The sequence below is a fragment of the Canis lupus genome, chromosome 9 (assembly GCF_048164855.1).
Source record: "Canis lupus baileyi chromosome 9, mCanLup2.hap1, whole genome shotgun sequence".
Classification (NCBI taxonomy): Eukaryota; Metazoa; Chordata; class Mammalia; order Carnivora; family Canidae; genus Canis; species Canis lupus.
Window position 1 is genome coordinate 48294286 of NC_132846.1, and position 15264 is coordinate 48309549.

A 15264-nucleotide genomic window follows, 5' to 3' on the forward strand; every position below is an offset into this window, starting at 1 on the left:
GACTATTATTTTTATTTTGTCTTTTTACCAGAATTTTATAATCTGATCTTGCATGAATGTTTTGTATCTTCAGAAAATACGGTACCTTTGTGGTTGTAGAAAGTATTTCTGTGATGGAGAAAAGGTTCTGAATAACTCGAGAGCCCTGAATTTTCTCTTAAAAACACAGCTTGCACTTACCCTGTTCTTGATCTCCTGAAGCATTTCTTGGTTTCCTTCATTTTCTAAGTTGAGTATTTTCATTGCCTGGTCAATTTCCCTGAAAGATAAGAGAAACTTCTTAGATCGTTCTTATCCGTTTTTTTTTGTTGTTGTTGTTGTTGTTGTTGTTGTTCTTACCCGTTTTTAAATTTTTTTTTAAATTTAGAGAGTTGGGAGTGGGAAGGGCAGAGGGACAGGGAGAGAGAATCCTAAGCAGACTCCTGCCCAGCAGGAGCCTGACCCAGGCTTAATCTCACGACCCTGGGATCATGACCTAAGCTGAAATCAAGAATCAGATGCTTAACCGACTGAGCTACCCAGGTGCCCCAGACCATTCTTATCCCCCCCCCCCCCCAAAAAAAAAGGTAGGGGCACCCGGTGGCTCAGGAGTTGAGTGTCTGCCTTCAGCTCAGGTCGTGATCCCGGGGTCCTGGGATCGAGTCCCATATCAGGGACTCTTCCTCTGTCTGTGTCTCTGCCTCTCTCTCTCTCTCTCTCTCTCTCTCTGTCTCTCGTGAATAAATAAATAAAATCTTTAAAAAACAACAACAACAAAAAGCCTAAGAGTGGAAAATATAGGGGTAGGAATCAGACAAAAATCCTAAATTCTATGGTTTTGCTGAGCCTTATCTGCAAAAATGTTATGATGCTTAGCTTGTTATTACAAGTTAAGATGATATGTTTGAAGATACTAATGGTACCATTTCTTGAACACTTATGGTGGATACTAAACATGTCATCTCTTTAATCATTACCATGGACCCATAAGGCAGACTATTATCTTTTTTTTTTTTTGGCAGACTATTATCTGCATTTGATACATGAAATAATGATCTCAGAAAGTTTGAGTAACTTTCTTTTTTTTTTAAAAATTTTTTATTTATTTATGATAGTCACAGAGAGAGAGAGAGAGAGAGAGAGAGAGGCAGAGACATAGGCAGAGGGAGAAGCAGGCTCCATGCACCGGGAGCCTGATGTGGGACTCGATCCCGGGTCTTCGGGATCGCGCCCTGGGCCAAAGGCAGGCGCCAAACCGCTGCGCCACCCAGGGATCCCAGAAAGTTTGAGTAACTTAACTCATGTTCACATAGCTAGTGTATGCCTGAGATGGGATTCAAACTCTGGTCTCAACTGTTTTTGTTTTTTTAAGATTTTATTTATTCATGAGAGACACAGGCAGAAGGAGAAGCAGGCTTCCTGTGGGGAGCCTGATGCAGGACTCGATCCCAGGATCCTGGGATCACGGCCTGAGCCAAAGGCAGACACTCAACCACTGAGCCACCCAGGCACCCCGATCTTTTTTATTCTAAAGCCTGTCATCACAATAGGCAGTTGATAAATATTAGGTGAATAAATAATGTAAAACCACCTGGGATGGAGAACAGGTATGTGAACTGCATGACCTGACTTGCCATCTAATTTAGGCTAGTTTTTCTGTTACCCACTCAGGTAGGTATGTGAATGGCACAGGTGAGCCTGTGCTTTTATAGCCATTAGGCATCCTGGAAAGGCAGGGATATATCCTGTTAACAAGGCTAGGAGAGTTAGCAGTACAAGAAGTCGTTGCAGGAATCAGGTTTAGAGCTTACTTTAGAACAGCCTCGTGATTCTCTAGGAGCAGCACATCTAGGAAGGTGTCTCTGACCCGATCCCCTTGAAGATTGAGGGCTAGGATGCTACGGCAAGCTTCTAGTCGTACACCTGGTGACTTTTCATAATGGATAGCCCAGAGCAGGAGGTCTGTCAGCTGGGGACTCACTTGGCCAATCTGACCCAAAGCTGCAGAGATTAGAAGGTAGCATGTTCCATTGTCACTTAAGATAGAATTGGCTATATCCTAACATCCAGAAATGGCCTTATTAATAAATAATAGTAATGTAGACAGCTGCCTGCTAAATTAAGTATTGCAAATATTAAACTATTTTGTTGATACCTTCTCTTTTGTATGACAATTATCATTAGAATTTTAGGGATATGTTAGAGTAGGACATTATCTCCAAAAGATTCCTCTGGGAATGAAGAGGGAGGATCCATCCTATTCTTGCCCATTAGAATGTGAGAATACATTAATTTTCTTAAGTATCTAGGGATGAAATATAGGACAGCTAACTCAGAAGACCAGCCTACGCAGGAAAAGATAGTGGGGAAAGGAGACACAGATACTTAACAGGTTTACCTAAGGCAAAGATGGTCAATGAGAGAAGCAATGCCAAAAGTCTTTAAAAAGAAACTCTAGGAAAGTTGCAGGGTTTTAAGTCTGCAGCAGTCTTGAATCTGGTCTTTTCCAGAGTAAAAGTATCCAATACACTTCAGAGCAAGTGTTTCCAATAGCAGATCCCTACTTAGAACTTAATACTAATTCTGTTGGCAGGGATTGTCTTGTCAGCCCTTAAACTTGCCTTAAGTTTGATGCAAACCTAGAGTCCAGATCCTTAACAGAAAATTAAAAAGAAGACAATAATCTTCAATTTCTCAGCAAGAACTTCTGTATCATCCCTTTCCCTATACTCTACCCCCTTCCTAGAGAAAGTCTGGGGATTTATATTAACATATGGAAAGGTGTTTGAGGTGAAGAGCTGGGGCCACTCCTGTCCTACCTTGAATGGCAAATGCCTTGATTTTCCAATAAGGATCCCTCTGTATCAGATTCAAAAGGCATTCAAGGACCTGGGATGAATAAAAGAGCAGTGTTGAGTGGAGAGGATCAGAGTAAGAATGAACCAGACAGGGGAGGGGGAAAAAAAAAAAAAAAGAATGAACCAGACAGGGACGCCTGGGTGGCTCAGCAGTTAGGCGTCTTGCTTTCGGCCCAGGGCATGATCCTGGAGACCTGGGATCGAGTCCCGCATCGGGCTTCCTGCATGGAGCCTGCTTCTCCCTCTGCCTATGTCTCTGCCCCCCACCCCCCCCTCTGTCTCTCATGAATAAATAAATAAAAATCTTAAAAAAACAAGAATGAGCCAGACAGGGACTTTTTTATTTTTTTTTAAGATTTTGTTTATTTATTCATGAGAGACACAGAGAGCGGGAGAGACACAGGCAGAGGGAGAAGCAGGCTCCATGCAGGGAGCCCGATGTGGGGCTCGATCCCGGGTCTCCAGGATCACCCCCTGGGCTGAAGGCGGTGCTAAACTGCTGAGCTACCCGGGCTGCCCCACAGGGACCCCTCTTATCTCTAAAATGTGCTCTTACTGAAAAATGGGCTTCTATCAATTCTAGTGACAGCTGAGCTGGAAGCTGAAGTACTAGCCTGTACACATAGTGTATTAGCTGAATTATCTCCTATCTAGATTGATTTTCCTCAGCCCACAGTTCTGTGGTCATACAGGCTTCTTTAGAACACCTCCAATCAGGTTTTCCTCTAATAACTGGGGATTATAACTCCATTCACTGGAGTTGATCCTAAAGCCCGTAACTGAGATGAGAACGGGATTCAAGGATATGCTCTAGAGTTCAGTTTGGGCTGCCTGGGAGAGCTCAGTGTGGTCCTAACTGACTGATTGATGTGGCCTATATACCCTCTCACCTTCCAGATCTTTCATTCTGTGGAAACACAGAATGGTGAGTGTAGTATACACAACAAGGGAAGCTCAGGGTAATGCCCTCTTCAGGTTAATCGGGTAAGATGGGAATGTGTTTCTTTGACTTACCATATTATCACGGATCTGTAGGGCACCTGCTGCTAAACAGGCTGCCCGGCGAACTGCCATGAAGTCATCAGAGAAGCAGTTGAGGAAGCTGGGGAGAAGCCTGGCAGTCATGAGCTTGAGTCCACCAATCAGGGAGAGAGCTTCCACACGTTCCCGGAAATTTCCTTGACTCAGTTTGACTCTGTAAAGCACAGTGTTTTTTATTTTCCCTCTTTAAACTTTTGGCATTCCCACCACAACCACTGTGCCCTCAAAATAAAATCCAACTAACGTAGGCTCTGCATTATCCATTCCCACCATTTGCTAGTCAGCCATGTGCCCATAAGTTTTAAGTTTCACTGGACAGAGATTTCAACTGTCTTTCTTACTTCAACCCCTATTACTAGCATATGCTGGGCACTAAACTATATTGAATGACTAAATAAAGGAAACTTTAATGTACTTCTTGCTATAGTCAAGTCCTCTTCACTGCCCTCACATGTGCCATCCTTATTTTTGTATTTAGCTCCCAGCCTGGAATATCTTTCCTTCTCTCTGCCTATATAGTCTAATCCATCCTCCATGAATGTTGACCTTACTAATTACTAAGCATTAGTGTGTCTTGCCTATATAATCAGAATCATGCCATACTTTTGAACTCTAAAACATTCAAAGCAGTACTTAACGCCTAGTGGGCACTCTGATTCTTTCCTTAGCCACATTGTTAGTGTCTGTAGGGACTGATAATTTTTTATTTTTAAAATAATCCTGCAGTGGGACCCAGTACAATGCTGAGCATGCAAAGTTCAACAGATGAGCATGCAAAGTTCAACAGATGCCAGCTGACTGGATCCCAGGCTCCCTGAATACTTAAGAATAGAAAAGTTTCAGGGCACATGGGTGGCTCAGCTGTTTAGGTGTCTGCCTTTGGCTCAGGTCATGATCCCGGGGTCCTGGGATTGAGCCCCAGTTGGGCTCCCTGCTCAGTGGGGAGCCTGCTTCTCCCTCTCCCTCTGCCCCTCCAACCCCCCACTCATGTATGCTCGCTCTTTCAAATAAAATCTTTTAAAAATATATGAAAAAGAATGGAGAAGTTTCACCGAGTTCGTGTTTACTAGGTCCTACCTGATGGTGTTATGCACCTCTTTCCCAAGGTTCATTTGCCCCAGAGCTTGGGCAGCTGCGTGTCTCACTTCCTTATTCCAGTCACTCAGCATTAATTGGATTAACTTATGTTTCATATCCTATAAATAAATATAATAATTAGCTGCCACTTATTGAATGTAAATTTTGTGCTTGGTACTGTGCCAGGTGTTCTTACCCATCACTTAGTCCTCCTAAACAATCCAATGAGGCAGATTACCATTTACAGATGACAAAATGGAGGCATAGGTTTACTTGCCCAAAGTTAACCTGTTGAATGCTAGAGCCAGGACTCAGACCCTGTCTGTTTTCTAAGCTTATGCTTTAAGCTGCTATACTCTGTTGGGACCAACATAATCTGCACTTGAGGGCCTTAAAATTTTATGGTCCCACACTAAGGGTGATGCCCATCCCCTTTGCCTGGGTTTAGTGCTAAAAGTCCTCTGTCCTGGATGAACCAGGACAGTTGGCCTATATATTAGTACTTCATTCAGAAGGGAAGAGACCAAGATTACTTCAGTTGTAGTTCATGATTGTTGTAAATGTGCCCAAGCTATTCTCCCTGCCTGAAACCTCTCTTTTCCCCCCTTATCTAGTACCTAATGTTTCCGTACTCTTTGAGGATTTTGTTCAGAAAGCATCTCTGTGAATTCTCTTCTGTCCTCTGTAAGCATAGGAAATCCCAATGATGTTTTACAGTTGCCTCTGTTACAGCTAGTATAACGTTTACCAAGAAAAGACCTAGTATTTTTGCATCCCCAATGCTGGCATAGTGCCTAGCATGTAGGATGTGGTCAGAAACTGCTTACTGAATGAGTGAAGGACTGATAGACATGGTGCCTTTCTTCATTCCAGCTACCTGATGTAAAGTTCTCATCTTTGCCAGGTCAGCCCCCTGCCTGCCCTGCATGTCTTTTTACTTTCAGTTGGCCGTCCTGAGTGGCAAGTGCTAAGGAGGTGAATGTGCAAATGAATCAGATATTGTTAAAATGCAGATTCTGACTGAGTTAGCCTGAGGTGAGATTCTCCCCTTCTCACAAGCTACCAGGTAATACCTATGCTGCTGGTCAGGACTTCAGAGGAAGGGTCTGTGGCAGCTGGGACAGAATCAACCCAGACTAAAACATCTTCAGGTGATTATACTGAATGATCAGATTTTGTCCTTTCCACTCAAAATGGGAGGATCCAAAGGTGGAGGGTGTTAACTTCTCATGGGAATGGCAGTGTTCTGGGCCATTTTGGAGGTAGTTAGTGTTAAAAGAAAATGATACGGTGGCACAGAGGAAGAAGGGGAAACCCCCATTTGAACAGCTGAAGATGATTAAAAAATAAGAACAAAAAGTAGGGTGGGGTTAACTGGGTAATGGGTGTTAAGGAGGGTATGTGATGTAATGAGCACTGGGTGTGATATAAGACTGAGGAATCCCCTCTATCTCTGAAACCAAGAATACATATGTTGATTAATTGAATTTGAATAAAAAGAAGAAGCAGATCAAGTGAAAGCCCAGATGATGGTCAAGGTTTCCCCTGCCTGGAAGTCACTCTTCAGCTCCATCTAAGTCTTGCCCAGTTGTTCGACACTCCTTCCCAGAACTCTGATAGGTTCGGCCTACATCCTCTCTCTCTCTCTCTCTCTCAAAGATGATTCTCATCTTTGTCTGAAAAGTTTTAAGAGTGTACTGTATGTTTATCTCTTATTCTTTAATCCTTTGTGTTTGTATTGTTATTCCAACCGTGATGTCAATCTTTTTAAAGTAGGGACTGTGTTTTATACTTTATGTGCTAAACACTCAAGAATCAACATAGACACTAGTATGGTTGGATTGTTGGATAAGTCAGTGTTTCTCAAACTTACCTGAAGAAGGACCAGTTTTCAAGGATGGGGGGAGGAATGTCATTGGGTGGTACTTATACAGTACATTCATGTTAAGGCAATGTCAAAGTACTATAAAAGTTTCTAAATTCTAGGGTTTTCGTTTGTTTGGTTTGGTTTGGTTTTGGGTTTTTTGCTTATTGTGAGTGGGTTACGATTTGTGAACTGCCATCATGCTAAGACGCAGGTGTCTTGAGTCAGAAAGAAATGTTGGCATATGAAGGTAATTCTGGGTTAGTACTAAGAATGTAAAGACGAAGATCTACTTGGTAAGAATGGGATACTAAATAGCAGCAAAAAGTGGAAGGGCTCCCCAGCCTCCTTTTGCTTAGACTTTGTGTCCTGGAAACACAGAAGGCTTACCAAACTGACATTTCCCCCCATCTGTGAGAGAGCCCGGCAGGCCACAATCCGGTCCTTCCACTGGTAGCTATTTAGCTCCACAGCAAGCATGGTGTGTATCAAGGTCTGAGGAATGGAAAACGTAAGTGGATATTCATGATAACTTTTAGACATGCTGGAGCCTTGAAGAAGCTATATCCTAACATGGCATTCAGCCTAATTGGTGTCACAAGTACATAAGAGACCCATCCCTAGCAAAGAAAGAATGGATTTATAAGATAGGGAGTACTCTTCTATCTGAGCCAACTAACTTTGGAATCATAAATCAGGGAACAAAATACAGATTTCATAACCTGAACAGAAAACTCCTGGGGCCTTAACTATCTTTACTCCTAAAATGATTTGTATATACCTCATCATTGTGAGTTTCACATTTCTGTTGAAAGTAAACACGCTTGTAGGTCTGTGCAGTTTTCAATGGTAAACTTCTGGCAGAAGCAGATTCTACATATCACAACTTGCATACACAGAAACCATCTGCAACCTACTTTTCTCATCTTGTCTCAGGTGGCTGGTGTCCCTTTTACCTGTATACACACTTCGATACCTCAGTTCACTCACACACTTCAACACAAAAACTGTGCTTATCATCTTACTCAACCATCTGCATATTTGATTCCTTATGTGAACTGATCTCAGAGACTCAGTTGTTCCCCATAACTTGGTTTCCTTCTCTGGCCCTGTAATGAACATACTGTCTTCCTGCTGAGATGGCTCAGGAGCATACAAGAGTGGCGTTCAGTGTCATCATTCTTCTTATTAAACAGCTGCTGGAGGATCCTCTTAATCACAGGGTATGTGGCAGCACCTTCTAGAGCCAAGCACTGAGCGGCAGCCCAGCTGTCCACGCTATTACCTGTCAGGTGGGGTGAAAAATAGCTATTGTCCTCCTTAAGGTTGGTACCCAAGGCTGTTACCTGCCTGGTACCTCACTTCCCTGTGCCCCCCCTCAGTATAGAAGTTAGAGCCTGTATTTAAATGGATCATATCAAGGTTTTAGATATAGACTGAAAATCTTAACCTGAAATGTCAAATCCTAAAAGGCTCTTGTTGGGTAAGAGCAGTTGACCCTTATGTTCTCTGGGTGAGAGAGTGTTGTTCCTTCCCCTAGGGATTTAGAAGGCTGGAGTGGAGGCTTTTTTAAGACTGATGAATTAAGTTATTGATGGTCTGTATGCAGAAGGCCAATCCAGTCAGCCAGTTGTCCCTGTCTGCTCATTTCCCCATTGCCCCCAGGAGGAAGGAGCAAGCAGTCTTTCAGAGAGTGCTCAGGTATCTTGGGACCCTAGCAGCTTTTGTGCTTGTACGCTCCAACAGTGTTTGTAGACAATGCCTGTAAACATGTAAAGATGGAAGCATGATGTATGCCAGTGGTGATTTTTTTTTAATTTTCAGAAAATATTCTTTAATATTGTTACATCATCTTTTTAATTAAAGATTTTATGTATTTATTTGAGAGAGCATGAGTGGGGGTGGGGCGGGGAAAGGGAGAAGCAGGCTCCCAGCTGAGTAGGGAGCCCTGTTGGGGTTCAGTCCCAGGACCCTGGGATAATGACCTGAGTTGAAGGCAGGCGCTTAGCCTACTGAGCCACCCAGGAGTCCCATGTCATCTTTTTAATTAAAAATAAATGTATGGGGCAGCCCCAGTGGCACAGCGGTTTGGCGCCTCCTGCAGCCCAGGGTGTGATCCTGGAGACCTGGAATCGAGTCCCACGTCGGGCTTCCTGCATGGAGCCTGCTTCTTCCTCTGCCTGTGTCCCTGCCTCTCTCTCTCTCTCTCTGAATAAATAAATAAATCTTAAAATAAATAAATAAATAAATCTATGTGTGGGGCACCTGGCTGACTCAGTCAGAAGAATATGCAACTCTTGATCTTGTAGCTGTGAGTTTGAGCCCCATATTGGGTGCAGAGATTATGTATATACATATACAAACTTTTTTTTTTTTTAAAGTAAATTTGTGGGACACAGGGGTGGCTTAGTCAGTTAAGCATCCAGCTCTTGATTTCTTCTCAGGTTATGATCTCAGGGTTGTGAGATCAAGCCCCACATCGGGCTCTACACTGGGTATGGAGCATGCTTAAGATTCTCCCTCTCCCTCTGTCTACCCTCCACCTCTCTTTCACATGCTTGCATGTGGTCTCAAAAAATAAATTTGTGTGAAAGAGGGCATGGTGTCTAAGCAAATGCATCCATGAAACACTTAGTTGCCTAGGTACCACTAGGTGGCAGTGTACCTATCTTGTAAAAGTACCTAGGAAGCAATATCTTATTTATTTATTTATTTATTTATTTTTAAAGATTTTATTTATTTATTCATGAGAGACACAGGCAGAGGGAGAAGCAGGCTCCATGCAGGGAGCCTGACATGGGACTCGATCCCGGGTCTCTAGGATCAGGCCCTGGACTGAAGGTGGCGCTAAACCGCTGAGCCACCAGGGCTGCCCGGAAGCAATATCTTACAAACATAAACCCAAACCTATGTAGACTTCACAGAGCATAATAATGGAGTAGAAGGGATTAGGAAATGCTGATGGTGAGATGTTCTGCCCTTAGGCCATATTCCCAGGTCAGAAGTGATAGTTACTCACCCTTTGAAACGGCAGTATGCATGATGTCCCGGGCAAGGGGATTATGCGACTGTATGGCATATTGGCATACTGCCGCTGCCATCCGCACATTGGCATTTTTGTCACAAAGAGCAGCCTCCAGGGCGGGCTGTAGAACCTCTGGCAAGTCCTGGATAGATGGGGCTTTCACAGTCTCCTCCTTGCCTACAATCAAAAGAGAACCAGGTAAGTGGGTGCTAGCCTCTTTGATTTTCACTGAAAGACAGTTTCCTTCCCATAGCCACACAGTGGTTGACCTTAGTCTCAGTTGCTGGTGCTTACTGCTACTTAATAAAATTACGATTTAGCTGAGCCCCTGCAATGGGCACTATTTTATGGCTCACTTCTGTGCTGTGTACACCACTTTCCAATCCTTTATCACCTGGCATCTAAAGAGCTGGATTGAAGCCACAGAAGGTTTCCAGCTAGACTGGTGAGCTTCATCATTAGTTTCAGTGGTGAAAATCAACCTCTTTACCAAATATATTTTTATATTTTTAATAATAATAGCAATTATACTTAGATGGTGCTTTGCCATTTATAGTGTTTTCATATTCATTATCTTAAGTCATCCAGCCCTCACTGAAGTAGGCAAGGCAGGTATTAACTGCCTTGAAATATGTCATTCCAGGAGTCTTTTTATTTTTTTTTTTATTATTTTTATTTTTATTTTTTTACTTTCATTTTTTTTTTATTGGTGTTCAATTTACTAACATACAGAATAACACCCAGTGCCCGTCACCCATTCACTCCCACCCCCCGCCCTCCTCCCCTTCTACCGCCCCTAGTTCGTTTCCCAGAGTTAGCAGTCTTTACGTTCTGTCTCCCTTTCTGATATTTCCCACACATTTCTTCTCCCTTCCCTTATTTTCCCTTTCACTATTATTTATATTCCCCAAATGAATGAGAACATATAATGTTTGTCCTTCTCCGACTGACTTACTTCACTCAGCCCAGGAGTCTTTTTAGATTGAAACAGACTCACAAGATTCACAGACCACACAAAGCACCGATCTTCAGAAGGATCTAAGATGCGAGCACAGTTTGCCAACAGGGCAGCATCTAGTGTTCCTTTTGACAAGAGTTCTCAAGGCAATTAGTGTTCCACAGAGCCTTCTGGGGACACATGCTATGTCCCACAGGAATGAGTATATTGTATAACAAGTCCATAGATCTAGTCCCAGGGCCCACATAGGGCCTGCCTCTTTGAAGTCACTGCATTCCTGGAAGTTCAAGGGACGGCGTCTCTTTTTATTTTTTATTTTTTTTTACTTAAGATTTTATTTATTTATTCATGAGAGACACAAAGAGAAAGATGCAGAGACTCAGGCAGAGGGAGGAGCAGGCCCCACGCAGGGAGCCCGACATGGGACTCGATCCCAGGTCTCCAGGATCACGCCCTGGGCCAAAGGCAGGGACCAAACCGCTGAGCCACCCAGGGATCCCGGGATGGCATCTCCTTGAGGCATTTCTATTTCCCTACAGTTTTCCCAGTCCAGATGCAATTTAACAGAGTTCATGTTTATCATAAGCATGTTGCCGATAGTTCCTGTTCCTGTCCTTATCAGGGCAACAGGTAGGCATTTTAACTAAAGCTCAAATTCTCAAGTAGAAGGGGAAAGGGTCTGTTCACCTTTTGTCCACAATTATTCTCATTAGAGAGATAAAGAATTTGAAGCTCAGGCTGACTTCCCAAGTAGTGGCAGAGCTGGATCCTGTGACTAATTTTTTAGGATTTCTAATCTGCCTATCTTACTGTTGTGAGCTGCTATGCCATTTGCTAAGAACAGGCTAGATGGGAATAGGGATATTTTATGGGAATATGTAGAAGTCAAACAAGTATTTCAAGAAATAATGAGTAAGGTAGTTTTCTTGGGGAAGGTATGGGGAAGAAACAAGACAAAGACAAGTCAAAATCTAGACACTGAAGAGATGTGAAAGGGAGCACATGGAAGGCATAATTTCGGGGGCAGACAAGAATTCTTTGTATGTGAAGACCTGGGGATAAGATTATAATACCTACCTACTGTTGCTACCTACTGAAGGTTTTCTCTGTGCCAGGCACCCCAAATACACCATCCATTTGATACTCAGGGGAATAAGCAGTTATAATAAAAAATATAGGGCAGCCCTGGTGGCACAGCGGTTTGGCGCCGCCTGCAGCCTGGGGTGTGATTCTGGAGACCCCGGATCGAGTCCCACGTCGGGCTCCCTGCATGGAGCCTGCTTCTCCCTCTGCCTGTGTCTCTGCCTCTCTCTATGAATAAATAAATAATCTAAAAAAAATAAAAATAAATAAAAAATGTATAGGGGGGAATAAAATGTATATGGGGGGGGAGCACCTGGCTGGCTCGGTCTGGAGACAAGTGACTCTTGATCTCAGGGTCATGAGTTCAAGCCCCACGTTGGGTGTAGAACTTAATGTAAAAGGAAAAAAAATGTATATGTGTGGAAGCACATAGCGGGGACAATGAACCAAGTCTAGGTGTTGGGGCCAGGAAAATTCAGAGGAGGTGATAGCTGATAACTGAAGTTAATAGAAGTTAATCCGGTAAAGAGAAATGAAGAGTTTTCTAGCAGACGGGGCAGCAGATTTGAAAACTTGTAGCAAAAATACACATGTCTCGAACTCAGTAGCTAAGAAATAAATGAAGCTTTAAAAACGTGACAAGTTTGTAGAAGTAAAATTAGTCCCTGCCATTAGGGAGTTTCTTGTCTAGTAGGAATGGCAGAAAAGTACATGACAATTAGGATAGAGTGATATAAGGGCAGAATAATGTTAGGGTGCTACTGGCAGCAGAGAGGGGAAAAGCATCAGCCCAGGATTCACATAAAAGGTGGTATCTGAGGGCATTTGAGAAAAAAGTCAGTTGGTTTTATGTTCTTTTAATAGTACTTGGATAGCTTCTATCATTTGGGTCCTGTATCTTGTTAAACTCAGATTACAGCTGTAGATGGGAAATTTTCCTTTTTAACTACTTACTGCTAGTAAAAAAAAACAAAAAAGCTATTGACATTTCTAAAGATTATTAGAAAAAAATGGCTAAGTCCTTAAGTTCATTTTGTAAAGTTAGCAAAAACTAAAACTTAACAAAAATAAACTCATTTCACTTAGAAATGTAGTAGAATATTCTAAAATATCAACAAATCACAGTGGAATAATAAAAGAGTAATATATCATGATCTATTAGATTCTAAGAAATTAGCAACAAATTCATATCCACAAATTAAAGGGAAAAACTAGAAAATGGCTGATAAAATTCAACACATTTTTATAATAAGTAGAAAAGTCTACATGTACGTTGGCTTATATTTCCAAAAGCATCAAGAAAGATGTAAAATGCCAAACTAAACATTGGTTACCCTGGGGAGTGGCATGGGTGGGACTGGGAATTTTAGGAGAAGAGAATTATTCCTTTTTATATTCCTCTGTTGACTGATGAATACATAAAGAGGGAAACAGAATCAGTAGAATCTATTTGGTTATGGGAAGAGGAAGGTTTGTCTAGGATGACTCAGGGCCCTGACTCAGAAACTAGATGGATTGTGGTGGGGCTACTGATTGAAGTTTGGAGCTTGGGTAGGAGTCTATGGTCAGGGTGATTAGTTAAGTTTGAGTTTCAGGTGTGCTGTCAAAAGAAGGGCTAAACTAGAAGGGAAAAAAGTGTGTGTGTATAGATATATATATATTGTGTACACACTGTATATTACTTTGGTCTTTTACAAATGGGATCTCTCAGGGTGGAACAATGCAAATTTGCTTGAAGCTGCTGGGCAAACGAAAGGTAATGAAATATAGTGCAAAAAGCACTGGACTAGAAGTCAGGAATTTTAATTTCATCTCTATTGTTAATAAGCTGTGTATATTCCAACTAGTCTCTGGGCCTTGGTTTCCATGTTTGTAAAAAAAAAAAAAAAAAATCTTGGATAAGCTCGAAGGTCCACATCAGTTATCATTGTCTATGGCTGTGTAAGTTGCTTATCTTCTCAAGCAGTTAAGTTCAGGATCTCACCTGAGTCCCCCTGGCTGGTGGCATTCCAGGGCTGTTCTAAAGCAGCTGTGGCACATGTGATGATGGCTTGGATCCGAACATCATCATGCATGTCCACCAAGCCCCGCATCAGGCCCTCTATTGTCTCATGATGCCACTCAATGACTTTGCCGCAGGGAGTGAAATGAGAAGAAAACCATTTGATTAGAGTTAGATAGTCTCCTTCCTCCTAGCACAATTCAAGCAGAACATTAGCTCAGAAGAGTAAAGGGCCCCAGAGAAATGGGGTCCTTTGGGAAGTTATTTCTCTGAAAATCCATGTACCCTGTTGGTTAGTTCCCAGACACCTCCCCCCTCCCAGTCCTATCTTAGTCTCTCTTTGCTTAAATAACTCTTCATTGTTACCATCTGGAAAATAAAAGGGGTGTGTATGTGTGTGATAAAACAGTGATTAAGGGTAGTTTGTTGTCAAACATACTTGGTTTGGAATCACAGTTATTAGCTGTGTGACCTTGGATAAGTTAGTTAACCTCTCTGAGCTTAGTACTGCTCATTTATAAAATAGGAATGGTCTTAGAACCTACCATATTTAGTTAGAGTATTAAATGAGTTAACTAGATAACTAGACAAAGTATTTAACAAAATGGCAAGATAGCAAGGACTCAACTGTTAACAACTGTGGTTATCGTTAGGTTGCCTTTGAGGTCTCTTCCATCTGGCTTTCAAGGTCTTCTCATTTCATTACTAACTTCTCTCTTTGTAGGTGTCAAGCTCTTATTTCAGAGTTCCTACTAGAAGGTTTTACTCAGAAAATCTTTCAACCCTTTTTTGTTTACCTGATCTCATATATGTAATGGATTGTCCTGTACTAATTAAACTAGTCTCCTGTTCTACAAGCCAGCAGCCCTGAGTCCTCGGATCTTATAGCTTTGGACAATTGTCCCCCTCACTCTGCCCCAAGCATTCAGCCTTCTACTCCCATATTGCCAAAGGCAGAGTGTATATATGAGAATCCCAACTCCACATAGGAATTTTGGAGAGGCATTGTTTATACCACAGCCAACTACAATTCCTTTTGATCACTACATTTCCCTTGCTTGGACAGCATGTTTCATCCCTCCCTTGATGCATCATTTATTGAGGGTAAAATCTCAGGGGTTGTAAGACTGAGTCCCTGTCTAGGAAGAATCCTCAGTGTAGCGCCTATATACAAATCCCTGATGTAAAACCTGCCTGTGCAAAAAGACCTCCAGATGCATCAACTATCATGATGTGAAAGGCTCTTCTCTAGTGACCCTTTGATGACGCAACCAGATTTGTATGTTTTGAAAGAAAGGGATGGATTTTCATAGAGAAACACTAATCCAAGGTGAGCCCCTCCTCCCTCCAATGTATACCAATGTCTCCGGCTCCACC

General features: G+C 42.3%; 2 protein-coding genes across 13 annotated transcripts in view; one reads left to right on the top strand and one right to left on the bottom strand.

Annotated features, from left to right (window-relative positions):
* Positions 1 to 15264, bottom strand: part of HEATR4 (HEAT repeat containing 4) — a 61093-nt gene that overhangs the window by 30248 nt on the left and 15581 nt on the right. For 8 of the 9 annotated variants that reach the window (XR_012036889.1, XR_012036888.1, XM_072839260.1 and 5 more), the window contains 9 exons: positions 13870 to 14013; positions 9839 to 10021; positions 7944 to 8104; positions 7210 to 7314; positions 4956 to 5074; positions 3852 to 4032; positions 2799 to 2868; positions 1791 to 1980; positions 181 to 259 (listed from right to left, as the gene is read on the bottom strand). Coding sequence is in view for 7 of the 9 variants with exons in the window: in XM_072839260.1 (XP_072695361.1) it covers positions 181 to 259; positions 1791 to 1980; positions 2799 to 2868; positions 3852 to 4032; positions 4956 to 5074; positions 7210 to 7314; positions 7944 to 8104; positions 9839 to 10021; positions 13870 to 14013 (1232 nt within the window). In the remaining 2 variants the exon portion in view is untranslated. The remainder of the gene's footprint in view (positions 1 to 180; positions 260 to 1790; positions 1981 to 2798; positions 2869 to 3851; positions 4033 to 4955; positions 5075 to 7209; positions 7315 to 7943; positions 8105 to 9838; positions 10022 to 13869; positions 14014 to 15264) is intronic. The other variant, XM_072839259.1, reaches the window with a different exon arrangement.
* RIOX1 (ribosomal oxygenase 1) overlaps positions 1 to 15264 on the top strand; it is a 36970-nt gene that overhangs the window by 4540 nt on the left and 17166 nt on the right. The window lies entirely within an intron of this gene.